Source organism: Rosa rugosa, chromosome 1 (genome assembly GCF_958449725.1).
Source record: "Rosa rugosa chromosome 1, drRosRugo1.1, whole genome shotgun sequence".
NCBI classification, from domain to species: Eukaryota; Viridiplantae; Streptophyta; class Magnoliopsida; order Rosales; family Rosaceae; genus Rosa; species Rosa rugosa.
Genome location: NC_084820.1, coordinates 69,516,057 through 69,542,611, shown reverse-complemented (window position 1 = coordinate 69,542,611; position 26,555 = coordinate 69,516,057). Strand labels below are relative to the sequence as shown.

Here is a 26,555-nt window from a genome sequence, read left to right as displayed (position 1 = left end):
ATAATAAGGACTCGAACGATCAGAAATATTAAATGAGGCAACACTTTTAGAATAAACGATAAACAGATCCTTCGTTGCAACATCTTTTGCTATGTAGGGACCGGAAATGTAAGTGCCATACACAATGCTATCCATCACCCGATAGACTTCGATACTGCTATAGGGAAGCTTAACCACCCTTTCAGCGGTATAGCACTACAAGAAAAGTAGTCTACCACAACATCACAATAACAACATGTTCTAAATGTTCGTTGTTACTTACAGTATTCGACAACGAGCAAATAATGTGCGTTGTAGTAAACCATTTAACACCACACGCGTCATTTGCACGTTGTTAATTTGGTTATCAACAACCTACTTTGCGTGTTGTTATCTGCAAGTTGTCAATTAAGTTATCAACAAGCAGGTGTGCACGTTGTTGAAAATTTCAGAATGACAACATGTTGCAAACGCTGTCAAAACTTTGAGAAAAAAAAAAAAAAAAAATTGGTGAGGGGAGCTGTCCGTTTTTTTCTAAATTTTAGGAGAAATTTGAAATTTGGTTGACCTAGCTTTTACAAAGCCACTAAACGCCCTAGTCGAAGCCAAAAGCTCGTCTCCCGCCACCAAAAGCTCTCGCCTCAGTCGACGGTGACCTTCATAATGTTCGACGGAGTCGGAGCCACCTAGTCGTTTCAGACTTCAAGCAGTCCTTCCCTCCCGCCATCAACTCGTCTCCAGGTACCAATCGCTCTTCATTCTCAGTTTTCAATTTCAAATTCTCTCAAAAGCTCAGATCTCTCTCTCTCTCTCTCTCACTCGCAGCGTCTCTCAGCTCAGCTCGGCTTCTCTGTCTTTGGTTCCCAAGAAGATCAGCTCCCTTCGATTCCTGCAATGCTTCTCCGATTCTGATTACAGGTACTTTTTTTGACTTATTGTTCGTTCATGGCAGTGTTTGGTTCGAAAATTTTCGGAAATTCCACATAGCCATATACTCAATTGAATGGGCAATTGAGTATATGGCTATGTGGAATTGAATGGGCAATTGAGTATATGGCTATGTGGAATTGAATGGGCTTCTCTTATTGTATCTACAATTGATTAAGAAAGTTTAGTTAGCTGCAATCTATGACTAGTTTTCTGCATTTTGAGAAAATAGGTAGAGTAGAATAGCATGGAATTTTGACATTTATAGTTCTGCAAATTGTTTAGTTTCGAAAATATATGAGGCAAATTGGAATAGGCTAAGTTTAGTGTGAGAATTTGCCGCATAATGTTGGGCTTGGAGCGACCAGGCAAGTAGATTTTTCAATTTCTTAGCCTAAAATTTCAGAACATACTGCATCATCATGCTACTATTTAGCCAAAATCTGCATCATCTTGTTGGGCTTGGACAATGTGGTTAGTCAAATGTGCTTTATATTTAATAATTTCAGTATACAGGGATCCTGAACTGGTGAAAAGAATTGGTGCTGCAACTGCTCTTGAAGTCCGAGCTACGGGCATTCCTTATGCATTTGCTCCATGCATTGCGGTGAATAATACACTCCTATACATTTTAAGTTTCTTCTTTATATGGCTAAAGATGTCATATGGTTGCTTTATAGTTTTCTTATTTGTTGCTTCACTTGTCTATCTCATATTTGTCATTCTAGGATAATGACAAAACCTCTTCCATTGTCTATCTCATATTTGTCATTCTCTTCCTCTCACAGTATGTACGAAACCAACCAAACATATTGTTCACTCAAGGATAGCTATTTCTACTTGAATTTTCCTCTTGTTATAGTTAATGGATTTCAGTTATTAATTGGTTTTTATTCACATGTATTCAGGCAATAAAAGATAAAACAAAAGGGAAAGCTCCAATTTAGAATTTTTCTTTTGATGCCAGGCAAATAAAAACTATAACCTATTACTTTCATTAAGCGTTTCTATACTCGAAAACTGTTAGAAGTGTTGTGCACAACCTAACTCATACATGCGTTGTTCTTGATTTTCACATTAATGAGCATTACTTGTTTGTAAAATTGTTTTATATTGTGATGGCCTTCTGATTCTGGAGAGAGCCTTGAAGGACCTTTATTTATTGTTTATGTTCAAATGGCAGGGGATGATTACAAGATCAAGGTGTGGAATTATAAGTTGCATAGGTGCCTGTTTACTCTTCTTGGACACCTTGATTACATCCGTACTGTTCAATTCCATCATGAGTACCCTTGGATTGTGAGTGCCAGTGATGACCAGACTATCAGAATATGGAATTGGCAGTCCCGGACTTGTATTTCTGTGCTCACTGGACACAACCATTACGTCATGTGTGCCTTGTTCCATCCCAAGGAGGATCTTGTTGTCTCAGCATCATTGGATCAAACTGTTCGTGTTTGGGATATTGGTGCACTCAGGAAGAAAACGGTTGCGCCTGCAGATGACATCCTATGACTGAGTCAAATGAATGCAGATTTCTTTGGTGGAGTTGATGCTGTTGTTAAGTATGTCTTGGAAGGCCATGATCGGGGTGTTAATTGGGCCTCATTCCATCCTACACTCCCTCTGATTGTGTCTGGAGCTGATGATCGACAAGTGAAACTTTGGCGAATGAATGGTATGCCTTTCTAAGTCGCTTTTGTGTTGTTTTAGTTTGGTATCTCCAGAGGAATAAACATTTGTTTTAAGCACACAGTATAATATACACATCCAAAATGGTTCTAACAATAAAAGATGTCGTGCTGCCTGCATGTGGTTCTTGTTTCCTAGTGCAAAAGTAGGTAAGAATACATGAGCAAAGTGTTGATGGTGACAGAGGCTTGCTCAGGTTGAAGCAAAGCTTGAAGCTCTTTTAAAGGCCACTCAGGTTGAAGAAAATGATAAATGCTACTTCTCAGGTATGTAATGTCTGCTATAATTTGTAAGACTTGTGAATTTTAGGTGAAACAACTTCTAGTTAGATGTTTAAACCAATATTTCTCTCTCTTAATTTCTTATATTTGTAGTCACAACAATCAAGTCGACCAATCAATGCTCCAAGCAATGATCTTGAAAATAGAAGATGTGCACTTTTGAATTGGAACAATTATGAAGAAGATGAAGTGGTGGCTGAAGGGAAGATCTCTTCAACAAATGAGATTGTTGGAAGGTTTGGGTTGATGTGGTGTTTGATGAGTATCAGACTATGGAAGTGTATAGAGCAACCATGGATGCCAAACAACTTGGTGAAGCTGTAGGAAGCACTCTTGCATGGCCCAAAAGCTCCATTAAAATGCTCCCTTAGTAGTTGAAGTAGCAGGTACATTTTGCTTTACTAGAGAATTTATGTAGGTGAGGGAGTACCATGCATGTTTTGTCAATGCTGATGAACAAAGAATCCAGTACTTTGTCATGCTTGTTTTGTAAAGAACATATGTATAAGAGAATGTGGCACTCCTAATGAAATGTATATTTTTCATACATGGTTAGTGTGTACTAATATTGGCATGTGAATGAGTTTAAGTAATGGTGAGTCACAGAGGTACAGGAAAGCATAACCCAGCAAATTGGGTGCAATAGTATGTACTGAAATTTTATAACAACGTATCCATTAATATGACAACGTACCATGTATGCTGTCGAAAACTAAAGACAACATGCTGAGAATGTTGTTAAAACTTACAACATGCGCTTGAAACATTGTCGAAAATTTTTGACAACGTGCAGAGCTCATGGTTAAAACTTACAACATGCACTTGAAACGTTGTCGAAAATTTATGACAACGTGCATAGCTCATTGTTGAATAATTACAACAACATGCTTCACCTCTTTTCGACAACGTTCAAAGCTCGATGTTAAGGACTCGGGGACTTTTAATGACTCCGGCATCTACAACATGCGGCAAACGTTGTCAAAAGTTATTGACAACGTGAATTGCATGTTGTTAAATATGTTTTTTCTTGTAGTGTAGGTAACACCTTGGACGTTAAACACCATTAAAGTCTTGCTGTCGGTTGTTGCAGCATATAATTTCCCATCGATTATTTCTACGTCTTTAAAACTGAGAACCACATTCCTCTCTGCGGCCTCAACGAGGGTCCATGATGCATCAATGTTTTTACAGAAAGCCAAACGACCAGCGTCACAAAGCCTAGCCACAAGACACTGTTCTAGCCTCGTTTGTTCGAAAGAGGCCACTGCTTTACTTAAGAAGTCGAGTTCGGTGCTCCAAGGGCCTGAAATTGTGGACTGCGGTGGGAGCTCGACTCGGCAACCTGATATTGGATTCAACAAGAAGTTAACAACAGGAGAACTTCTATGAATGAGCGCAGCCATGATCAACCAGCCTTCAACTGATCCGAGACATCTCGACTTATAAAACAACTTTGGCGTGACTGAATTGTGAGTCCTGGAATCACTGAGACAGCTTACAAAGCGGTGGTCTTGGATGTAGAAGGGATGAGGATAACACAGAAGCCATGGAAGCTGATGAGGAGCACTGGAGCAGGACGGCAACGCTTGCTTAGGGCACGCCAAGGATGGCATACTTGACGAAACGCAAGGTAGTCTAATATGTCTAGCCGCTGCAGAATTAATTCCATAATCTCATCTGGGACTTGTTTCAACAACTTGCTCCCCTGATTACAATCATGTTCTTCTGAACGGCTGCAATTTTGGATCGACATACCGACCAAATAATCAAGCGCTTGTAAGGTTGGGTATATATAAGTGTTGAGGAGCTTCCTTCTGGTCCGGGATTCCTTTCCTTCTTTGTTAAAAACAGGGACGTAGCCACGTGATGGGCTGCTTGGGCTACAGCCCAACCCAAAATCTTTCCAATCATTTAAATAGTATAAGATTGCTCTTTGAGTGAGGCTCTCTCACTTTTGTTGAGTTGGTAAAATGTCAAGCATTTTGACTCTTTCTAAAGTGTAGACCTGGGTTCGAATCTCCTTGGGCTGTTTTCTTTGTTATTAACTTTCTTTCTTCTTTTTTTGCATCATTTTCTTCTCTTTAGTTCCTGTTTTTTTTTTCCCCTCTTTTTTTTGCCTTTCCCCATTTTCTCCTCCCTTTTTTCCCTTCTTTTTTTACAACTTTTCTATTAATTTTACCTATTAGTATTTTTTTTTTATTTCTTCTCTTAAAGGCAAATTTTGTCTGTTTTTCTTTGCTCTTTCCACATTTTGTTCTCCATTTTTCTTTACTTACAACATTCTCCATCAGTTTTTCTTCTAAAGTTTAGTGTCAAAATCTATCGAATTATATCGACAAAGAAAAAAAATTCTTGTAAGCAAAGCCTTAAATTAGCCCACCCGAAATCTAGATCCTGGCTACTTCCCTGGTTAAAAAGCTTGTTACATATCTCAATGAAAATCGAATCCATGACCTTTACAATGTTGGAATTATACATTTCCATGGTCAGGATTCCTATTACAGTTTGGAGAATTGAAATTTTAACAGTGGCAAAAGGAATTTGAGTTATTAATTTTTAATATCTAATTCTAATTTCTAAAATTAGCACCAAAATCTTGAACGCCTGCACTCAAAGAACCACTACGGCCAGTGGAGGCTATGCAACAAATTGGGTGGTGCTCTAAACCGTCTCTGTTTTCTTCGCCAAAAACAAAAACAAAAAAAATAGAAAGAACATTGTCTGTTTCTATTGGCTACAGATGGTAAGACATGCCTTTGCCTTAAGTCAGTTACGTGTGCTTCAACTAAAATGAAGAGAAGCAAATGAAAATTGTATGCAGATAAAAACAAAGAAAAAAAAAGTTAAGATCAGATAGTCTAGTTTGAGACATTAAAAGATGAACTCTTTTACTCTTTTCCTTTTATCAAATACATAAGTGGGCAGTTTATACATAATTTTCAATACACATTGAAGCTTATTAGATGTTTGCCGTTGATTCTCTGATCTCTTCCAAGGTGATGGTCTGCATTGCAGAAGAGTTACAGGAACAAAAAATTAGATATATGTAGAAAAAGATTTAGAGTATTATGCCATGAATATGCCATCAGTTTGCAAGAGAACATCATCAACGAAAAAGCGTTTTTATGTTTTACACTGATATACATCAGAACTAAAGAAGAACATTCTATGTGCAATAACTAGACAGCCATTTGAACTACATATTTGTAGAACAAAACAGCAACCATTTTATATGCATTAACTCAACAGCCATTTTGTAAAACTATTATATGATCATAAGCAACCACAGTCGAAATGTGCAATTGATGAACTAAAGGAAAGGCATATAAATTACCTGATCTTGTCCAGCAAAATCATTTTCAGGGGTGAGAAAGAGCATGCAGTGGCATTCCTTCCTGCCAAGACAATCTTACAATTTAACATGAACTGGATTTGCATATATAAGCTGGCATATAATGACGGGAAAAGTATACACGTCAGAATCAAAGTGTGTTGACAAGGTTGTGGTTCAATTTCGTTACTCATTGGGATTTTTATTGCATCTGCACATTCTAATTAGTTTATTTGGTTATTCTTGTGTAAGATGCCTGGATTAGAACAGAAACTAGTCAATCTACAACTTATATCCAACGTTGACATCAAATAACTTCAATCTAATAATGATTGTAAGTCGCACGTGTGTATTGTGGGTGGAGAGACAAAGTGTGTTTGAGAGACAGGTTTTGGATAAGAATGAGGGAAAGACTGAAATTGTTGGTTTAGGCAATTATGAAAGAAGAAACAGAAATGGAATGGTATGTGCCGATCAACATGTAGGATTTCTACAAACCCCACTATCTTAAGAACAACAAAGAATAATAAGACCAGCACAAACTGCCTACTTTTGCACAACATTATATCTCTAATTATGCTGATGATATGCTTTAATCTTAAGTATGTATCCAATAGTTTTCCAACAAAGATTTTTATATGACCCGTGTAACTATCTGATAGAGTGGATATAAAGAACACATCTTCGCATTACTAGGGCAAGTAGTTGCAACACAAGTATCTTCACTTTAATGCATATCTAGCAAGGCTATTGTTATTTGTATCTTTTGATTTCAATATCTGATTACCAAACTCTTATGCTCGTAAGGACATCAGTATATCACATTACACCTAGTATTTGCCAGGTTTTCAACTAAATTTCAATCAGGTATTGAATCTACAACTTACTGAACATGGAGAATGTAAAAGAAAAAAAAATCTGGTTGTTACACTTTGATTACTTCGTCTCATTAGTTTCGTTAAATAATAAAATGGAATTTACCTTTCCCTCATGGGAACACAGGGGCAGTTCCAAAAGCCTTGGCCAGCCTCTGCCGGTTTGTCATCGTAATGCCTGCAACACAGTAGAGTTCAGACTCGGAAAGCATGAACATGACTGTTTTTATCACCAACACCTGATAGGAGTTAAAAGTATAGGATAAAACTAGGCCCCCAATTCAAAAACAATATGAAAGAACAGATGTTTACCGACAAGGGCAAAGTGGTGCACCCAATGAATCTTTGTGGTCTGCCAATCCCTGTTTTAAATCCAAAAATGAGTTTCTCTTACGAACAATCAAATGCCACGGTCGAGATAAAGAAATGGAGATAACAAATCCTTTGCTCCAAATAAAGCTTCCCTCGTGATATAAATGGAGATAACAGGAACCACAGAAGCAAAATATTGAACTAAAGAACTATGCTTATCGAATTCGATACGTACCTTGATAACCACAGAAGTGACACCCTTATCAACACAGAAATATGTCCCGGACTTACGAGCATACTGCTCCGAAAACTTCCTCATAATCTCAACAGACTTCTCAGTCGGTTCAACTGCCACAACACATTATTTCTAGCACACATCAATATAATGTAACCCCAACATTAAAATCAAAAACACAATCTTTTTTTGGTTAAAACAAAATCTCAAAAACACTATCACTCTGTGGCTGATACGCTGCATTAAACGAAATAGCAAATAAATTATCCTAATCCAACCCGGAAAAAAATTGCTTCAATTACAGTCCCCCTACCTCAAAGTTTTTCACTTTTCACTCAGATACCAAAACTAGGGCTACAAAATCCGAAAACCCAACAAATTGGGAATTCACAAAAATAGAATGAAAGCATAAATTTCGAACCTTGAGCTCGAATTACGAAGCGGAGGGTGGAGCGGGTGAGAGGAGAAGGGAGCGAGGAAATGGTGGCGCCGAACGACGGGGCTTGGAGCTGGAGAGTCATGGCCGGCGGCGAGTTTTTTCGGTACTGAAGAAAGATTCAAAACGGGACTATTATCTCTCTGTGAGCTTGGGAGAGAGAGAGAGAGAGAGAGAGATGAGTGATATGAAATTTGATTAAATTTTTTTATATTTTTTTTGGTGGGTAATAATGCGGTTGTTTATATAATTTAGGGGATTTGAGAATTGAGGGAGGTTGGTTTGGTGCCACTCGTTTTGGGAATATCGGTTAAGGGGAGACGCCAACCACTCGGTCCGCTACCAATGAAGGGCGGTTAAGGGATGCACAGTCAGTCACAAACCCCAACCACATGGGCACCCCTCAACCCATCAACATCGATACTATGTTATTTGAGTGGAGAATATATTGTCAGTTAACAAGTAGCTGGAATAGCTCAGCTGGTTAGAGCGTGTGGCTGTTAACCACAAGGTCGGAGGTTCGAACCCTCCTTCTAGCGCATTTTGATATTTCACACCATTTTTTTTTTTTTTTTTTTAGCAAATCCCTGTTCTAGCGCCATTCTCTCTTAGTTTTAGTTTTGCCGGAATTCTTTTCAATGTCTACGTTTCATTTCTCTTTCTAAAATTTAAAAATTGAGAATTATTGACTCACCACTTAGGCTAATCCCAAAGGCAAAAGAACTCATCTTGTCTTTCTCATTGGCCCCTTTTTTTCTCATGTTGCAACTCTCTACTCCAAGTCAAGCTCATCCACCAAAATCAACCTTTGGGGACCCTCCTTATAGCGCCATTTCCTCTTAGTTTTGCCAGAATTCTTTTCTACATTCTTTTTTGTTTGTTTGTTTTTTTTTTTTTTTTTGCCCTTTTCAATTTTTTTTATTTTTACAAATCCTTGATGTTGGTAAACATGTATGTCTATGTTCCATTTCTCTTTCTAAAAGTTAAAAATCTAGAATTATTGATGATCTAGTCTAATCCTAACTCAATTCTCTACCTTCACTTACCACTTAAAAGGCAAAAGAACTCATCTTGTCCTTCTCATTGGCCGGATTTTTTTTCACATATTCTTTTTTTTTTTTTTTCCTCCCTATTGTTGGTAAACCTGTGAGTTCCACCTTTTTCAAAAATTGGAAAACTCTTATTCTGTCCCTTTTAGTTTCGTCGGAGTTCCACCAAAAAAAGAAAAATTGGTAGTTATCACCATTACATTTTCACTTCGAAGTTCAAAATTCAATTGAATCCCACCAAGCATTTATATATATTCTTTAGGACATTGGTTGTGTATATTATCACCATTGCACTCTAAATTCAAATTTTAAATTTCAATTATACGGATACATTTGGCACAAGTACAGATATTCTTTATAATTGCCCTCTTCTTTTCATTTTTGTCATCGCACGTCTCAAAGACATATGTATCCGTGTGAATTGGCTAAACCGTGAACATGTCCTGAGAAAGCAACAGAAAGCAAAGCACTGGGGAAAAGAAAAAGAAGGTACAAGCGTAGAACTATATATGGTCATTGCTCTCATATATCAGGGTTTTCTTCGAGTATAGACATTTTATTTTCCTTATTATTTTTTGAATTATCCATGTCCTTAATTAAGATTTCTGGACATCCAGCACGTGTTCTTGCTATGTTTATCATGATTACTATTCATTAAGTAATGTGGGACTTGTCAGTTGTCACCACTTTTATCACGATCGTTCTGTAATGCCATTGCTGCCGAAAGCAGCAGCGGCAGCAGTGCTTCTGCACCATAGCATCATCATCATGATTATTCTTCATCTTCTCCTTCATCATGATCGTGCATGTGAAATACACATATTGAAACTATAAACGAATAATATCAGACTCACTCAGTTCAAACTAATTAAGCTCCAGAATCAGCTATGGCTACCAACTCGTTGTTTTCAACTTTTCAGACATTGGAAGAACCCTAGGAACTTAGATACATGCATGAGGGTTAATTAGTTGCTTTTGGATTAACTATTCAAACCCAGATAGCCAAAAAGAACTGATCGGAGATCATAACCTTTTGTCATGACCTTTATTTTGACACTAAAAATGGATAGTTAAGTCCACATCAACTATGCACATGCATGTGACATGAGGCTGCCATAGGTTGGAGTGTATGGATATTTGAAGGCCACCACTCCATATATAGTAGTAAGCTTCAAGTATCAACTGGTAAGCTTCCGAACAAAGAACTCCAAAGAATCCAACTTACATATGTTTATTAATGGAAAATTAGCTGCAGTGAGGAAGAGGAAGAAGAAGAGGAATCGCTATATGAACAACTATATATAGTGCATGTTTTATAAATGCATATAAAGATGCAGGCAAAGTAGTTCCATATATGTAGAATAGAGAAACTTTTGAGTACCAAATATTATTTGTTTTTTGTTTTTGGTTCTTCTCGGGTACTTGCGAAGCTAGCAGAATCTTCAAAAATACTCACGGTCAATACTCAATACCTGGATCTTCATAAGTTCATATTAAGTTCAATATAAGGCAAATTAAAGGGTAATTTGCTATTAATCTAACTCACACAAGTCTAAATGAAAACCCTGTTATGGATCATGGCGTGGATCTAGTTAGAAAATTAAGTTTTCTACGAACGTACTTAACATCACCGAGTACGATTCTCTGGTTCAGTCGTATACTAATTAAGTGTTTTTCAGCAGCAAGTTGAAGTAGAAACTAATAATACTAACCAAATACATTCAGCTAGAATTATTGGACTCCAATAGTCATATATATATGATATCATCATTTCAGCAGGAAATTTAAACCACACAAAACCAATCATCTTCAAGCTAACGTTGAGTTGAAGAGACGCTAAATCTGATGATTCAGCAAGGGAATCCATTCACGGATCAGAGAGAGATAGAAAGAGAGAGAAACAAAGAAAGCAAAAGACTTCCTTCATAACCAGATATATGATATATGATATCATCATTTCAGCAGGAAATTTAAACCACACAAAAACAATCATCTTCAAGCTAACGTTGAGTTGAAGAGACTTTAAATCTGATGATTCAGCAAGGGAATCCATACACGGATCAGAGAGAGATAGAAAGAGAGAGAAACAAAGAAAGCAAAAGACTTCCTTCATAACCAGATAGCTAGTAACTTAATTGTACTTAAATAACCTAATAACAAAAACCCATATCTAACAAGATCCCAAGTACATGGATCACATAAACAAGAGAGAGAAATTACAAACCGATCGATATAAGAACTTGAAAAACGATTTGATGCAGCTTTGATGGAACATACACAAGCAAATCGAAGTAGAGTCGGACCATGATGCTTGATTCCCCAAAAGCAAAGACTTGAAAATCTTTGAAATCGTCGGATCAGAAAGATACTTTTCACTTGTTCATCACTGGCAACCAAAGAGAAAGCTTAAGCTAGCTAGAGAGCAGCTAGGGTTGATCTTTCTGTTGTGCCTTGAAAAGCTTTCTTTTTCTTCTTCTTCTTCTTCTTCTTCTTCTTTCTCCTTTGTAGGTGATAATGATGATGGTGTGGACTTTGTGGAGTGGTTGAGGAGGGGCTGGAGCAGAAGAGGATGGAGTGGGAGCAATGATGGCGAAAAAGAAGGTAAGGAGAAGACAACATGATTGCGTTTGGCTTCAGGCGTTGAAAGAAAGGCAGCAAAAATTCTAGGTTTTTTGTGCCTCTCTCTCTCCTTTCTGACAAATGATAGAGAGAGAAAAAGAGTGTGAATCATCATCATTCATGAAGCCCGAGACTACAATAAAATAGGGACTTGAGAGAGAGATGAGTCCCATCTGAACTCCAAGCGCGTGTCAAACAATATTATCATTTTGGGCAAGTAATACTTCATGTCTTCCATCCAATGAGAAAACTAGAGAGACGATGATATTTTCAGCAACTATAGTAATATTGTACGCAAGCTTGCTCGCCTAAGGAACAATTTTAAGAGACTGTGAGAGATAAATGCATCTCAACCACATGTATTAAATATAATAGCAGAAATTATAACATTTAAAACTGTGCATTTATTTTCAGCCGTCAGATTCATTTGTCCGTCACAGTCCCTTAAAAACTGTCCCTTAAGTGAACATGTCTTGTATAGTACACTCTCTTTTCCGTGTATTTAATATTATATTATATATTTTTCAGCATTACTAAAATAAATAAATAAATCCAGCTATTTGATAGTTGTATTTAATTGACTCTTAATCTTATGGTTGAAAATATGTGTAACACCCACATTTAACCATACATAAAACTCTATTTTATGTGTATTTTACTGCTTAACTGCTATGTGAGAACTTATTTTGGGTTTACCCTATTGCATTAAATTTAGCAGATGCCAATTTATTATGTTAGCTTCAGGTTTCAGCATTCAGGCTTAGGGCTTCAGCTGTTTCAGGTCATCATTTCATCCGTACAATTGAAAGACTTCAAAGTTTCATCAATATCAAGAAATCAAGACCTCAAGGCCATGAATTTCACCACATTTTTTTTTTCATTACTACAGTTACATATAACTGATTAGAGATATCACAAATAAAGTTGCGTATGAAAAAGATAGACACATGACGGATGATAGGAAATGACTACTACCAATTCATATTCATGTCTTGTAGACAAGATAGGTCTTATAGAAAATTATCATTGAACTAACTTAAGTCTTAGTATCGTGTTAACTATTCATAAGAAGAAAGCATGGAATGCAATAAAAATGAGACAATCCCCCCCACCTAGAAAAATTAGAAGAGTACGGGAAAAAAAAGTTCAAGGGAGGAGAAGGTGGGGAACATGGTCGAAGAACCGACAACAAAAATGTCATAGTCGAGGGGTCTACACTCGTACACAACGAAAATGACTCCTCATCGTCAGATGCACCTGATCAGGAGTTTTTGGCTGCCTTCCTCTCTAGGCTCCAAATACAAAACCCTTTTACTATGAGGACCTGATTCAGAACTAGGATAAGAGAACAGGGTTTTCTATTTCAATCAATGCTAGGATCACCAATATTTTTCTTCTCAATAATGTTTACAAATGGTCAAAAATTAACATAGAGAAGGGTGCATAGTGAAATTACACTCCAATTCTATCATAACCTGAACCTCAACTCTACCCGAAAACAAGCTCTCTGACTTGCAATGTAGCAAGATCAGTCACTAGATATATCAACAAAGCATTCTATATACAAATGGGGTACAATATATTCAGCATACAAGCAATACCCGTGGAGCTAACGATGATGCTCGTTGAGATGGTATTCCTGGATTGGAGCTGCGAAAAGAAGAGTTTCCGGAGATATTCAGGCCCTAATGATGATGTGAACAAATGTGAATCCTTGCTAACTAAGTATCTAGTGAGTGTATGTGCATGGTCTCTGCAGTGGGTAACTTCTGGTACAAACTTAGAATCCAACCTCCACGGTTGCATCTTCCTTTTCGTGATTCTGTAAACCACACTCAAGTCTTATTGCTGCCAAGAGTTCAGGAGACACAGGAGCAGCCTTTTTCCCACTTGTGTTCTTCTTATCATTATTTCCAGGACTATCTCCTGCACCCCAACCCCTGTAAAGTATAACTTTGCTTGGCTCCTGGGAGACTAAAACCGCACCTGTTGCTTGCTGGGAAAGACAGACGAGAGATTCAGACAAGTTAAATGGAAGCACAGAACAGCCTATTCATGATGTTAGCACAAAAAAAAGGGGGAGAAAAAGAGACGAATTTCTGTGCACACCTCCAGTTTAAAAACAATTTCCCTGACTGAAGTTCCTTTTGCTCTGCCTTTGACATTTACTATGGCAAGAGGATGCCTCTCAAAGTGCACCTTGATTGCTTTCGCAACACCAGTTACAATATTGTTCCTACCTAAGAAGTGATCAACAGCAAAGTACTTTAGAAATTATAAGGTCTCATGTAGGGTAGGAATTTGGAAATCTATACTAGGACATGTAAATAATCATGAGCCTATATAATGTGGGGGTAGTAAGAATTTTCAAATGAAACATGAAAAAGAAAAATTCATAGTGCCAAAGTAAGGTTCAGATACAAACTAGAAACCAGTGCAGTCCATTAACTATCAAATAACTACTGTTTTAGCATAATAGTTTAACAATAAGAGGGAAACTGGAAAACACAAAATGGAAATAAAATTACCAACGGCAAGGACAGGGCGTTTTTTCATCTTGAGGGCTTGCTTTCGCAGAAGAAGCCTCTCACTGTTGGACAAATGCACAGGTCTCGAGGGCATGTCATTCAAAATCTTTCTTCCCATTATTGGCACTGGCAATTTTGACTTACTATTGTCAGATCTACCGATTGACTCCCGGGCCTCATTATCAAAACAATTATGCTGATTGTCAACAATTGCAGAACTGCTCAGACCTCTTGACTGAAACCCCACAAAATCAGACAACATAAGAAGTTGCCAAGAAAAGAAGATAAAAGAATATAAACAAGCATAGGACTTCTTTATATTACCATAACACCTTCAGGGAAATATGTAGAAGCAAAAGCTTCAACTTCTCTATCTCCATCCTTAAAGAACGTTGGATGGGTTTCAATTGTAACTGAAGATCCTGGATCAACTCTACCAGTCTCATTCTCATCACACATTGAAGAGAAAATCTCCTTATCCTGTTGAGTGGCTAATTGGCTGTTCATTACAGCACCCATTCCAACATTTAAATCCATTTGAGTCACTTGCAAATCTTGGTTGGCTCTAGCCTCAATGAAAGCTCCAACTTCTTCATTTATATCATCAAACAAATCTGCATGGGTTTCATTTGTAACGGATTCATTTGGAGATACTGGTTCAACTTTACCAGACCCATCCTCATCACATGTCGAAGAGAAAGTAATCTCCTTATCTTGTTGTGTGGCTAACTGCCTGTTCATGAAAGGACTCATTCCACCATCAATATCCGCATTTATGACATGAGGTTCTTGTTTGTCTCTAGCCTTTACTAAGTCTCCAACTTGACCCTTTCTATCATTGAAAAAATTTGCCGGGGATTCACTTGTAATTGATTCATTTGAAGACCCTGGTTCCACTTTACCAGTCTCCTCCTCATCACAGCTCGAAGAGAGACCGTACCCCTCACCCTGTTGTGTGGCTGAGTAGGCATTCATGAGAGCACCAATTCCATCATTCACATCCATCTTTGTCACAAGAGATTCTTGTTTGTCTCTAGCCTTGAAGAACATTTATGCACTATTTCAGATTTTATTTTTAAAGAAAGTTACAATATATTGTACAGATGTCTGACATATTACCATGCTCTTTACCTTGGCAATCTCTTCATGCAAATCAGGTTGAACCGAATGAGCACCATAGTTAAGTTCAGTATCTGATATCAAATGTTCTTCTGATTCAACATTGTTCACCTCCTCCCTGACCTGATTTATGTGGGGGGGGGGGGGGGGGAAGCTGTTAATTTTAATCCAGCTAAATAGTTTAAGTTAGTCTGAAGCACATAAAAGTACATAGGCATCAGATAGCTAACCAATTCCTTTGATTCATTGACAGAGTGCATATTGTTTGCGCCCTTGTCTTTAACCTGGTTGAGGAAAATAATGCATAATTTTTGCTTTGATGTGCACAACTGGAATAGAATTATGAAAGAGAGAAAAGGATAAAGTAAAGATATAGATAATAGAAATATAGGAAAACTCACCACCAATTGCTCCAATTCATCTATGTTCTTGTTAAGCTTTAAAACATGAAGTTTCAAGGACTGCATTTCACAGCACGAAAAGAAAACAGAATCAGATGTTGAAGTTCACATGATAAAAAGTAAGAACAATACAAAAAACTATGCAATAGCTTTTCTCAACCAAAACAGTCAAGATTGTTCCAAGATCCTTGTCCCATAGATTTTACATGACAATGCAACTATATCCATTGTCTGACAGGTCATTTTAAAATAAAAAAGCACTGTTTCAGCCAATATGAGTTATGACAATGCAACTATATCCGTTGTCTGACAGGTCATTTTAAAATAAAAAAGCAATGATTCAGCCAATATGAGTCTAGAGGGGGAATTAGAATTTGATAGAATTAGATCACTTGGCCATTAGTCCGGCCTCTATGAATGGACTTGTCTCATATGATTCTTTCTTTCTTTCTTTCTTTCTTTTTTTTTTTTCTTTTTTTTTTTTCCTTAGACATTTTAAGTTAGAGGATGCAGGTTGATAATGACGAATGGATAAAATGCAATTGAGCCAATGTAAAAGCAAATTACCTCACGACGCTGTGCCTCAATAGAACGCTTCAGTGCTTCTCGTTTAGTCAGAAGTGTCTGAGGTCTCAAATTAGCAGGCCGGATATAATTTTTTCCACGATACACAATGATTGCATAACCCTTACTTACTCTCTCCACTGCCACAAGAATCCCACCACTTTCTGACTCTAAAGTTTGTGCTACTTGCTGAGCAGATTCAATGCTTTTCTCATTACATATTATCTTAATGAGCTCCCTATATTTCCAATGGAGATGCATGTTTTCAATTGTCCCAGCAAATACTCCTCGTCTACCTGAACATTTTAAGAGACTATATTAATCTTTCTCGGAAATGATTTTGAAGGAGCCAGATGGTTTGATGGATTTCCAATCTGGCCTATGCTTTAGTCCTAAAAGAGGAATTAATGATGTAACAGCTGCTAAGTCCAAGAAAAAAGATAGTATAACTCACCCATTAGTAGGAAAGGCTTCATTTTCAAGCCAACCTTCCTTAGCATATATCTTTCCTCTTCAGTTATACCTTCTTTATCTATTTCAGGTTGCTGGGGACTCTCTGCTTTCTCCAGCTCCGCTAGAAGCTTCTCTGCCTTTTCTCTCTTTTCTAAAGCCTGTTCATTGCAGATGTGCCATTTGTAAAACAGCTGAACCAAAAGTGATGTAACTGTAGCATCACAGAAAGCCATACCATGGACAATTTAATGCTGGCTCTACTGGCAGCTGCCTCAGTAGACTTTAGCTTTCTTTTTTCAGATGGAAGACCATTGGTCAGAATCAGATCATTTTTATTTTCCAGGTCAGTCCTGGATTTATGGTCCTGTGCCGTTGTAGCAGAAATGCTCAACTGCCTGCTCCGATTATCTGCATATATTACAGACTTCCTACGCTCTTCTATGGCAGAGGAAACTGCAGGCGGCAGAAAATCCTTTCCCCTGTATAAAACAATAAATTCCCTGTCCCGAGCAATCAGAGTTCCTCCAGTCAGCCTCTGCAACAGAATACATTTTAAGTGAAGCAATAGCCATGATATGTTCTGGTTCCAATAAGTAGATACACTGAAGAAATATTCCCACCTTCAACTCTTCAGCCATCAGCTCGCTATTAGTGTTCTGAACCCCTCTTTTAACAGCTACTTTGGCAATCTCACATTTTTCCCAGAGTTTGACAATAGAAGCAGCCAACCCTTGAAGCTTTCTATTTCTTCCTGTAAAAAGGAGAAAAGCTAGTAAAATAAATGTTGGCCAGAAAGAACAAGAGTTGTAACATCATAAGCCAAACTAACCCAATGCAAAATGACATGGCAAGGGTCGGGCAAGTCTCCTAATTGTGGTCATTTCATCATCTGTTAGCTTAGGCTGCAAGCCATATGGAAGAAGGCGGAAAGGTCTCCTGTATCCAGGCACAATAGCTGGTAGAAGGTCCCCGTCAACAGGGAGAGGTTCATATCCCCACCAATCAGTAAACCGCGGCCCAAGTCCCTCTAACAAGCGGTCAGCTTCTTCAGCAAGTTCTGCCTCACCTGGAAGTTGAAACCGAAACCTATTTGCCAAACCAACCCCTTGTATTAACGCTGGCTGAGCTCTTTCGTCAGTTGGACTTGATCCTGTAGCAGAGTTTGCTTTATCTGTTCCTCCATCACTGACGTGTGCATCCGGTAGCACATCACCAGAACCATCACTCGTCAAATCCTCATGATTTTTACCCCGCAAAAAGTAAGGATACTTATAGTTCACCCCCCTATACAAAACTATCTTCGCTCCTGACCTCCAAACAACCATCCCTCCAGTTTTTCTCTGACAATGTCCACAACAAAAACTACAATTAATTCCACTACTGGCTAAAGCATTGTGATTATTCAACTACAGGATTGATTCTGTACTGCATATCAATTCCGAAGTAAAATCACATTACAAATGTACAATCTTCATATCGAAAATTACAACTTGAATAGCGAAAAAGGATTCTAACCTCCAACAAATCATGAGTCCTCTTCATGTTCAACCTACACAAATCCTCACACACAATCTTCACAACCTCCGATCTCCGCCAATTCTCATGAATCCCATTCACAATCCCCTCAGTAATCCCAGCCTTCCCAACCTTAATCTTCTTGTTCAGCTCAATCCCAACCGTCCTCAACCGCCTCAGCTCAGCCCCAGACAAGCTCATCTCGGCCAATGTAGCAACCCTCTCTTCTTTCTTCTCCAACTCCTCAACCTGCTTCTGCCTCCTCAGCTCTCTCCTCATCTCATGAAACCTCGAAATCGCCCTCCCGGTCCCCGGCTCCGGCACCGGATTCTCCGGCGTGCTCCAGCTGGCATCGATGGTGTGCCCGACGCGGTACTTGGGCAGAGTCTCCGGCAGAGGGACGAAGATTTCTCCGGCGGAGTTCGGGTCGGGTCTGGAGTCCGGCTTTTTGGTGTCGTCTTCGGCGAACCCGAGGCTGCGGAGCTTCTCGGCGATTCGTTGGATGGCGGAGTTGGGGGCGAGGGTCTGGGGGTCGGCGGCGGAGCTCCGGATAGTGAATTTGGAGGGTTTGGGGGTTTGGGGGAAGGAGAAGAAGGGAGAGAAGGATTGGTGGTGGGTTAGGGTTTTTGGCGGGAGAGAGGAGGCGGGAAGGTGAGTTAGGGGGTGCAACATTTTAGGGGGAGCTTAGAATTTGAAGATGAAGAAGATGAAGAGGTGCATCTTCAGGGCTTCAAGTTCAGGCGGGTGAATGTTAACGACTATCTATCTCTATCCTTAATCACGTGACTCGCTCGTGACGTGAAGATATATGTACAAAATAAAATCAGATGAAGCTCTTTCTTTGTCCATTAACGTATCCGAATGAAATTCTTGTATCCTCTGAATTTTTTATCGATCATGACAAATTTCATATCAAAATTTTTTGGGGTGAGGTAGCAAAGCTGCCTCGATTATGTTAGTAAATTAGTAACACACTCAAGTATTCGAACTGAAGTCTACGAGAGTATTTAAGTAAAACCAGACTAATCCTCTACTGCAGGCGCACGAACATGAAGTCCTTTCACATCTGTTGGCCACAAAAGTTGAGACTCAAATGCTAAAACATGGAGATTCCATGCTAGGCTACTCGATTGACTTTAGCACACCAGATGGTTAATTTCATATCAAAATTCTGAAACTCGGGGTATGTTATACTCTGAATTCAAAGGTAAACCAATGAGAAAAACGCTAATGGACGACAAAATCGAAATATGGAGTTTTCGTAATATGAGATACTAAGAACTATGGTTGAGACAATACATTTTTGGTCATGTGTTCAAACTTTATAACTAGTTAAGTTTACGTGTTTTTAACTTGGGTTAAGTTAAGGTGTCTTGACCCAATGCACAAAATTGGGCTAAATCATGCGTGTAACCGATGTTTTACTTAGTTCCGTCCATGTGTTTTGCATGTTTTAGCCAAGATCATTATGAATTTTTAATTTTATCGATCAATTAGAAGGACAAATAACGGTTAGTATAATGGAAGGCATTTCTTTTGAACCAAAGTCTTCGCAAAAGTACCAAGTGTGACTCCCCCTCCCACATTGATCAAATTTTTGTTTTGTTATGATCATTCTACAAAGCCTGCACAGATGATACAAACACAGTTTGGAGGATAATAAGATTGCAATATGTTTCATCAGAAATAGTGAAGGTGACTTGCCAATAACCATATAACTGTTATGAACAAATTGCTCGTGATGAGGCATTTTGGTAAAAACATTCATACAATCTGATCAAGGAATAAGGGAATCTGGCCTTTTACAAATGACAACATACTGAAAAGATCTCTGAAAATACATACAGGTGAATATATAAATCAAACACAAATGAAGAGCTTCTCAATTTCCATTGTATCACCTTTTTCAGCTTACAACACAGGAAATTGGGCTCCCTTGTACAAACAAATTATTCTTTCCTGCTATTCTATCAAATAATGGGAAGGCACATTTGTGTGACAGTTTATAGAAATACATGATAATATACAATTGTCTCTTTTCATTTACACAGAATAACTGTACACAATTCAAATGGAGATCCAACTCATAACCAGGCACATTCAAGCGGAACCACAGTCGGATGATTAATCACAGAATGAAGGTGTGTTCTGTCCTGTAGATGACAGAAAACCAGATTCAGGAAGTAGAAAAGAAAAGGAAATTTAAGATAAGCACTAGAGAGTTGAGACATTAAACCAAATTATTTCCTCATTTATTCATATATGATAACATGAGATTACATTCATTTTTTTGGTTCTGCTATATATTATCTACTCTATTTTTTCCACTTTGACACTCACAATTTGGCTTGAAGGTATTGGTCCACTGTGAGAGGTTTTGGACCCCCAAACCAATCAATCAAAAAGATATCCTCGATGTCTAACTTGAAGAACTTGAAGTTGTGACCCTTGGGCCAGTCTGTTAATCATCCAACCATAATAAAGATCAACATAGTACATGAGCAAGAAATGAAACAAAAAAGGTGGTTATAGACACAAAAGATGTAATTTCGTGTGAACTTACCTTTCATCTCTGGATGCTTTGAGAACAAGGCCTTTCTAGCAATTTCTTCTTCTTTGGGCCCTCCATTAGCAACCTTCAACTGAAATCAGATACTCGGGTTAGTAAAGTTAGACTGACACCTCTTTTTCTATTATCTGTTTTTTTCTTTTAGCAAATAATGAATAAACTCAATGTTGCAACACACCTTTCCTGTGAGTGTAATCTTTGCACAGGTGGGGTTTTCAGGGTCGACTTTGCCACAGGTGCCAATAGGATGCTCACTAATTGTCAAAGAAGCCCTTTGGTCTTTCAGTGCATTCCTTGCAGTCGGATCAAGAGTTGTCAAGTAGAAGTATGGGATACCACTTCCTTTTCCAGGTTCCCCATCACTAAATGAAACCACATTCCTGTATTATGTGTGATGATCAATTTGACTTAGAAACATCATAGGAGTAACAAATAAACAAGTAAAGATACAAGATCTTGAGGCAAACATAGAGCATAATTGTCCAGCAAGGCATAAGAGTGAAGCTCTTCAAGATTAGAATCAAAGAACGATATCTTGTCATTTGTCAATGGTGATCTGAACACACACACACACTATCTAGTCATTTGTCAATGTGATCTGAATCTTTCTGGACAACACTTCCTTGCGAAGAGGGCAAAGTCAGAACCCACACACACACACACACACTATCTTGTCATTTGTCAATGGTGATCTGAACACACACACACACACACACACACACTATCTTGTCATTTGTCAATGGTGATCTGAATCTTTCTGGACAACACTTCCTTGCGAAGAGGGCAACATAAGAAAGGTTCTGACTCAATCCAGTGCTGATATTGTTCAGTTATGAGCTAAACTTGAACTTAATCGTGTGAGCGAAAAGACACGGAAAGTAGTAATATTATCTAAAGAAAGAAAACTCGAAACACATACACATCATAGATAAGGAAGCAACAGGATGACATAGACAAGAGTAATAAAACTAAAAATCTTACCCAAAGGGCGCTCCTCCCAATTCACCTGAGATGGTACTGTGAACACAAAAACCACAAGTAAGATTCAAATTTCAAATCCAAGCTTCCAAACACAAAGCCAATACATAAGCAAACCCGAGTCAAAAAATTTACAAGCTTGGAAAGCACCAGACAATTTTTCGAGGAAAATGAATAAACTTTTTAACCAGATCACATCTTAATGATTAGATGATACATGTTAAAATTTCAAGAAAAGTAAAGTTCCTGATTTTCTTTCTTTAACCTTGATTTACAGCAACCATTTCAACAAAATTTCTATGTACCTAACCACCTAATTTCATCATCCACACCCCTTTTCATTACCACACAAAAATGAATACCCAACATTAAAAAAAGTGTAATCAATTAATCCTAATGGGTTCCTCAATCAGCAGCCAAAAATAAAACGCAGATAATAGACCCAGAAAAACCGGTTCCTCTAAGAAAGCTGAGCTCCCCTAATCAATTCTTATAGTAACAACAAGATAGAAGCACAGAAATAAAGGGTGAAAAGATAAAATTTACTTCAAAACACCCCAGGAATTCTGGGAGACCAGCCAACGAGCAGTGGCAGCAGCATTTTTCGGGTCGGGTTTATCCTTCACTAATAGTAACCGCCCGTATACAACAGGTCCATGGATACCCAGAAACACAGAAACCACGTAGATTACAGAAACCAAGTGAAGAAGCGGTTTCATCTTTGTGACTCTCTGGTTTTGATCTTGGTCTTCGTATAGGAAAACAAGGAGACGAGTTTGTACAGTACTAGACTCGAACCGAGTATTTATACACAGAAATTTCAGGAGAAGGTTATATCCTCTGCAACCGGGTGTATGTATGAGAAAGCGTAATTGGTGAAGGGCAAATCGGTCTCTCAAACTGTCTTGAAAAATAAATCAAATTGCAATTTCATCCAAATAATTGAACTTATCCGAAAAGATAAAGTGACTTGCACATCTCATATTCTCATGTGCAAATGAAAGAGCAGAATAGTTGTTTGTGCCAAAATAGTTGTTAAATTATTTACTCGGTGTTTTGTCTTCTCTATTGAGAGATGTCTATACTTCGTAGAAAGTATAAATCTTGTGATATTTTTGAAAATATCTTAAATAGACATTTAGAGGGCGTTTACTAACAGATTATATCATTATAAGGAGAGATAGAGAGTTTTATTAAAAATAATTTTTTTTTAAAAAATTTACAGTTTCATAAAATTGAATTTTCAAATCAAGAATCTCGAAAAAAATTATAAAATTATTTTCTTTTTTTTTATTGAAATTTAAGTTTTCTTATGCCTTATAAAATATAATCCATTATCATTTGAATATTTCAGATAAAAATAAATAAATCTAATCTTTTTTTTCCTTTTTTCTTTTGGACAAGTAATCTTCTTTTTCCTAATCTATGCTATTATTAAGAGAAAATGTTTTGTTAGCCAAAACTGAAAATTTTAACAGATTTAACTCTAAAAGATTAAAAAACTTTGAGAATAAATTAAATTACAAGGATAAATAGGAAAATAAAAAATGATTTCACAACCCCCACTTTTCTCTCCCATTATTTTCTCTCTGCAATAACTACCACTAAATCTATTTTTTCTGAAATAACCCACTTTTCTATTTATTTATTTTTAACAATGAAAATTTTTTCTAGTATTTAATAATTTTGAGAGATATATTGAATTAAAAGCTTGAAAGAAAGTTTAGGAAATACAGAAATCTAAAATGAAAAGAAAAGGAAGAAAGATTGCAAGATGACTAAATAGTTTGCATGTAGTAAATCATAGCACCTGGATGAGATCGCAATCCCTTGCGGTCCTGCAGTATGGGTTTGGGGCTTTGGGCCTATCCCTTCTTGCTTTAATCCGGATAATGTCTTTATCTTTTCCGGCCCACGTTTTTGAGTTTTTCTTCCTTTCTATATTTTCCTTTTCATTTTATTTTGTTTTGCTAGAGATGTTTCACATGAATTGTCAAGATCACAAAGTCAAGTTCAGTTCATCTTAGGTGAAGTTCACCGATGACCGGTACTTGCTTAAAATAGATGACTCTCATGAATTGTGAATTTGGGATAACTTCAATTGGACAGTGAATGAATTGATATGAGAAGATATTTTTCCTTTTAAGTTGTTAGCTATAGAATTAAAATATGGATGCATATAATTCTCATTCATATTTTTCTCATTGATCGGAATTAAAACTAATATAATTACTAAAATTATGAGTAGATTGTTAGCTATAGATTTCTATACAAAGCAATATAGGCTGGATTTCTATACAGGCAATAAATGGATTCGGATCCTTCCTATATTGCTTGCAACCATTAATATTAATGCTGAAGCTATAGATTTCTATACAGCAATAAATAGATTTGGATCCTCGTCAGCAATAAGTATGCGCACTGTAGTGCCCTTATAAAAGTAAAACGTTGGGAAATCGTAACCCTAGGTTCTCTGTCGAAATTAGGGTTTAGGGGCATATGCAATGGCGTGGTGTAGACGGCGGTCTTTAGCGATATTAGGAGATTTTGCAACTAGAAAAACAGCGGCGGGGGCAACGTCAACGATAGCAAGCAAGTGGGAGAAGGAGACGAAGAAAACTAGCATGTTTTCTGAATTAATCATAAGAAATTCTGCTACTTTAGCACCACTTATGGTGGAGGAGAAAGACAAGAAAGGAACCATGAAAGAAGAAAGATTGAAGAGCAAGAGTCTCTACTTATGTTTTGAGGAGCAGATAACTCGTTTTAATGTTGCTCACGTTATTCAATCTATCGAATTGAGCCACGTGTTGGCAGCACCAACTGATGGTGATCATGGCTGCGATGAACTTAAGTTAGGTGAAGTTGCTTATAGATTCGGACCGGACTCTTATGTTCCTTGCAGGATGAGCAATAGTGTCATCGGCTCCAAAATAATTTTCTCCGGTGGTATGGTATTTAACAGAAAGGAAAGCACTACTACTCCTCCTCCCAAGACGATTTTAAGTAAAGAAGTTTGTGTGTTTGAGACAGCTCCAAGCATAGATCCGAATCCGACATTGCAGCCCTCACAAGTGTTTAAGACTAGTAGACCCGATCCCTTCCTAGCAGAAGTGGTTGGCGAACTATATTGTTTCGGTGGCCCATGCTACTCTGAGTCCTTCGAGGTATTTGACAAGACACTTGAGAAATGGTTGCCTCTGGATGTGCCTCCTCAGAGATATCCCTACGGTGTCTGTCATGCAATTTTGGGAAACAAAATGTTACTCTGGGTAAAAAATCAGACCGGAGTAGTCGGGTTTGACGTCGCTCAACCGGAAAAAGGATGGACAGAGTTGGACTCTTGTTTGGGAAGCTGCATTCCCTATTTGTCAACTATTTGTCAACTATTTGTCAAGTTGAAGTCTTATCGTGGTGATGGTGATGGTTTTCTAATGTTCTCCTGTAATTTGAAACAACCTCAGACTGTTAGAGTCTTTCACATTTCGCATGAATGTGATTATATGAAACCTATGGAACCTCTGCAGCTGCCAAAATTGCCTCATAAATTTCCTGTACCAGAACGATGTCAGTTTTTTCATATAGAAGATAATAAAGTCGGCCTTGTTTTCTTCCGTGACCGTCGTGAGTATTTTTATGAGGATTATGATTATTTTTCTCATGGTGATGATGATGATGATGATGATGATGATGATGATGATGAGGAGGAGGAGGAGGAGGAGGAGGAGGAGGAGGAGGAGGATGATGAGGAGGAGGAGGAGGAGGAGGAGGATGTTAGCAGGGTGAGAACTCTTGTCATAATATTTGAATACGAAATTGCGGAGAAATCCATGGACATCAAGTACAAATTGCTCACCACTCGCTGCCTGAAATACTCTACCCACCCTCCTGAAGAAGGTAGGACCACCAGTTCAACCCTTATTGGTTCTTATGTGATCTAGCTATATATTGTTTGAGAGTTAATTATACGTGTTTATGTTTTATATTAAAAAAAGAAGAAGAGCAATTGAGCTCCAAGTTATTCATGAATGAGTTTCTGATTATGAACTTCCACTTCCATGCATGTTTGTATTAGTAAATACATGACAAAGTTATATGTTGGAATCATTTGCTTCATTTGAATATACATTCTAAATAAGTAAACGTGTTATCATAATGTTGGATTGTTTTCGCTCTCCCAATTCAAGAAGATTTAAATCCCCGGTTGGGTAGTCCAACAAAAAAAACATGACACTATTGGAAAGTATCTAATCTAATCCCATAAAGAGTTGAGCAAGAAATAACTTGAACCGAACACAAGCCATTTTATTACGTTTATGAAATTGAATATTGATTTAATTTATTAAACAATCTCAAGTGCCAACCTAAGTGGCAATTGCCACTCTGAAATAATTAGACTACTCTAAACCGATTTGCAAATAAACCTTAACAATCGACCACGTAAAAAAGATAGGAGTTGTTCTATAAGTAAGGTCCATGCTCATTGCATAAACAAAGAATATGAAAAACTAAAAGCATTGGCTATCCTTTTAGTACCGGTGAAAAATTACGAGAGTTGAACTCATAATCTCTCACTCACGAAATTGAGATTTATCTAAAATTCGAGCCAAAATTTAACTGAATTGTAATGATCCCATATTTAATCAGTAAGAGCAAATGCACCCATGAACCAAAGGCAATTGCTGATTTGCT

General features: G+C 37.7%; 3 protein-coding genes, 1 long non-coding RNA gene and 1 other non-coding gene across 8 annotated transcripts; 2 read left to right on the top strand and 3 right to left on the bottom strand.

Annotated features, from left to right (window-relative positions):
* The first annotated feature begins 205 nt into the window (after nt 1-205).
* Nucleotides 206-3,101, top strand: LOC133706422 (uncharacterized). Of its 2 annotated transcripts, none has more exons than XR_009844521.1 (6): nt 206-720; nt 805-897; nt 1,416-1,513; nt 2,090-2,584; nt 2,737-2,864; nt 2,973-3,101. It is a non-coding gene; the product is annotated as an uncharacterized LOC133706422 (long non-coding RNA). The 2 variants fall into 2 exon arrangements; XR_009844520.1 differs by having other exon boundaries at nt 207-720; nt 1,423-1,513.
* A 2,640-nt stretch (nt 3,102-5,741) lies between these two features.
* On the bottom strand, nt 5,742-11,904 carry LOC133726493 (ferredoxin-thioredoxin reductase catalytic chain, chloroplastic). 2 transcript variants are annotated; one of them, XM_062154043.1, is made up of 7 exons: nt 11,889-11,904; nt 8,054-8,228; nt 7,633-7,745; nt 7,398-7,447; nt 7,192-7,263; nt 6,214-6,274; nt 5,742-5,883 (listed from the first exon to the last, which is right to left on the bottom strand). In XM_062154043.1, the coding sequence occupies exons 2-7, from the start codon at nt 8,151-8,153 to the stop codon at nt 5,839-5,841; spliced, it is 441 nt and encodes a 146-aa protein (XP_062010027.1). In that variant the 5' UTR covers nt 8,154-8,228; nt 11,889-11,904; the 3' UTR covers nt 5,742-5,838. The 2 variants fall into 2 exon arrangements, with proteins under 2 accessions (XP_062010027.1, XP_062010026.1); XM_062154042.1 differs by lacking the exon at nt 11,889-11,904 and having other exon boundaries at nt 8,054-8,283.
* Nucleotides 8,534-8,607, top strand: TRNAN-GUU (transfer RNA asparagine (anticodon GUU)). The gene has a single exon. It is a non-coding gene; the product is annotated as a tRNA-Asn (tRNA).
* Nucleotides 11,905-12,891: 987 nt separating the features above from the next.
* Nucleotides 12,892-19,072, bottom strand: LOC133726491 (CRM-domain containing factor CFM2, chloroplastic-like). Its single transcript, XM_062154038.1, has 13 exons — nt 18,317-19,072; nt 17,631-18,141; nt 17,422-17,552; nt 17,037-17,336; nt 16,803-16,959; nt 16,352-16,644; nt 15,785-15,844; nt 15,614-15,667; nt 15,396-15,506; nt 14,589-15,302; nt 14,265-14,499; nt 13,846-13,976; nt 12,892-13,732 (listed from the first exon to the last, which is right to left on the bottom strand). The coding sequence occupies exons 1-13, from the start codon at nt 18,986-18,988 to the stop codon at nt 13,517-13,519; spliced, it is 3,585 nt and encodes a 1,194-aa protein (XP_062010022.1). The 5' UTR covers nt 18,989-19,072; the 3' UTR covers nt 12,892-13,516.
* A 1,029-nt stretch (nt 19,073-20,101) lies between these two features.
* LOC133726492 (uncharacterized) lies at nt 20,102-22,712 on the bottom strand. 2 transcript variants are annotated; one of them, XM_062154040.1, is made up of 6 exons: nt 22,410-22,709; nt 21,867-21,902; nt 21,064-21,265; nt 20,880-20,958; nt 20,657-20,774; nt 20,102-20,469 (listed from the first exon to the last, which is right to left on the bottom strand). In XM_062154040.1, the coding sequence occupies exons 1-6, from the start codon at nt 22,580-22,582 to the stop codon at nt 20,445-20,447; spliced, it is 633 nt and encodes a 210-aa protein (XP_062010024.1). In that variant the 5' UTR covers nt 22,583-22,709; the 3' UTR covers nt 20,102-20,444. The 2 variants fall into 2 exon arrangements, with proteins under 2 accessions (XP_062010024.1, XP_062010025.1); XM_062154041.1 differs by lacking the exon at nt 20,102-20,469 and having other exon boundaries at nt 20,653-20,774; nt 22,410-22,712.
* Nucleotides 22,713-26,555: the final 3,843 nt, after the last annotated feature.

What these genes read in the sequence shown, in the direction of transcription:
- LOC133726493 (XM_062154043.1), bottom strand. Translation starts at nt 8,153, where the DNA reads ATGACTCTCCAGCTCCAAGCCCCGTCGTTCGGCGCCACCATTTCCTCG. An exon ending in CTTCGTAATTCGAGCTCAAG is followed by an intron (nt 7,746 to 8,053) that starts GTTCGAAATTTA and finishes GTGTTGTGGCAG; the next exon opens with TTGAACCGACTGAGAAGTCT. An exon ending in TCACTTCTGTGGTTATCAAG is followed by an intron (nt 7,448 to 7,632) that starts GTACGTATCGAA and finishes GATTTAAAACAG; the next exon opens with GGATTGGCAGACCACAAAGA.
- LOC133726491 (XM_062154038.1), bottom strand. Translation starts at nt 18,988, where the DNA reads ATGTTGCACCCCCTAACTCACCTTCCCGCCTCCTCTCTCCCGCCAAAA. An exon ending in TGCATGAAGAGATTGCCAAG is followed by an intron (nt 15,303 to 15,395) that starts GTAAAGAGCATG and finishes ATGTTCTTCAAG; the next exon opens with GCTAGAGACAAACAAGAATC. An exon ending in ATTTCCCTGAAGGTGTTATG is followed by an intron (nt 14,500 to 14,588) that starts GTAATATAAAGA and finishes GTGGGGTTTCAG; the next exon opens with TCAAGAGGTCTGAGCAGTTC.
- LOC133726492 (XM_062154040.1), bottom strand. Translation starts at nt 22,582, where the DNA reads ATGAAACCGCTTCTTCACTTGGTTTCTGTAATCTACGTGGTTTCTGTG. An exon ending in AATTCCTGGGGTGTTTTGAA is followed by an intron (nt 21,903 to 22,409) that starts GTAAATTTTATC and finishes TTGTGTTCACAG; the next exon opens with TACCATCTCAGGTGAATTGG. An exon ending in TTGGGAGGAGCGCCCTTTGG is followed by an intron (nt 21,266 to 21,866) that starts GTAAGATTTTTA and finishes CACATAATACAG; the next exon opens with GAATGTGGTTTCATTTAGTG.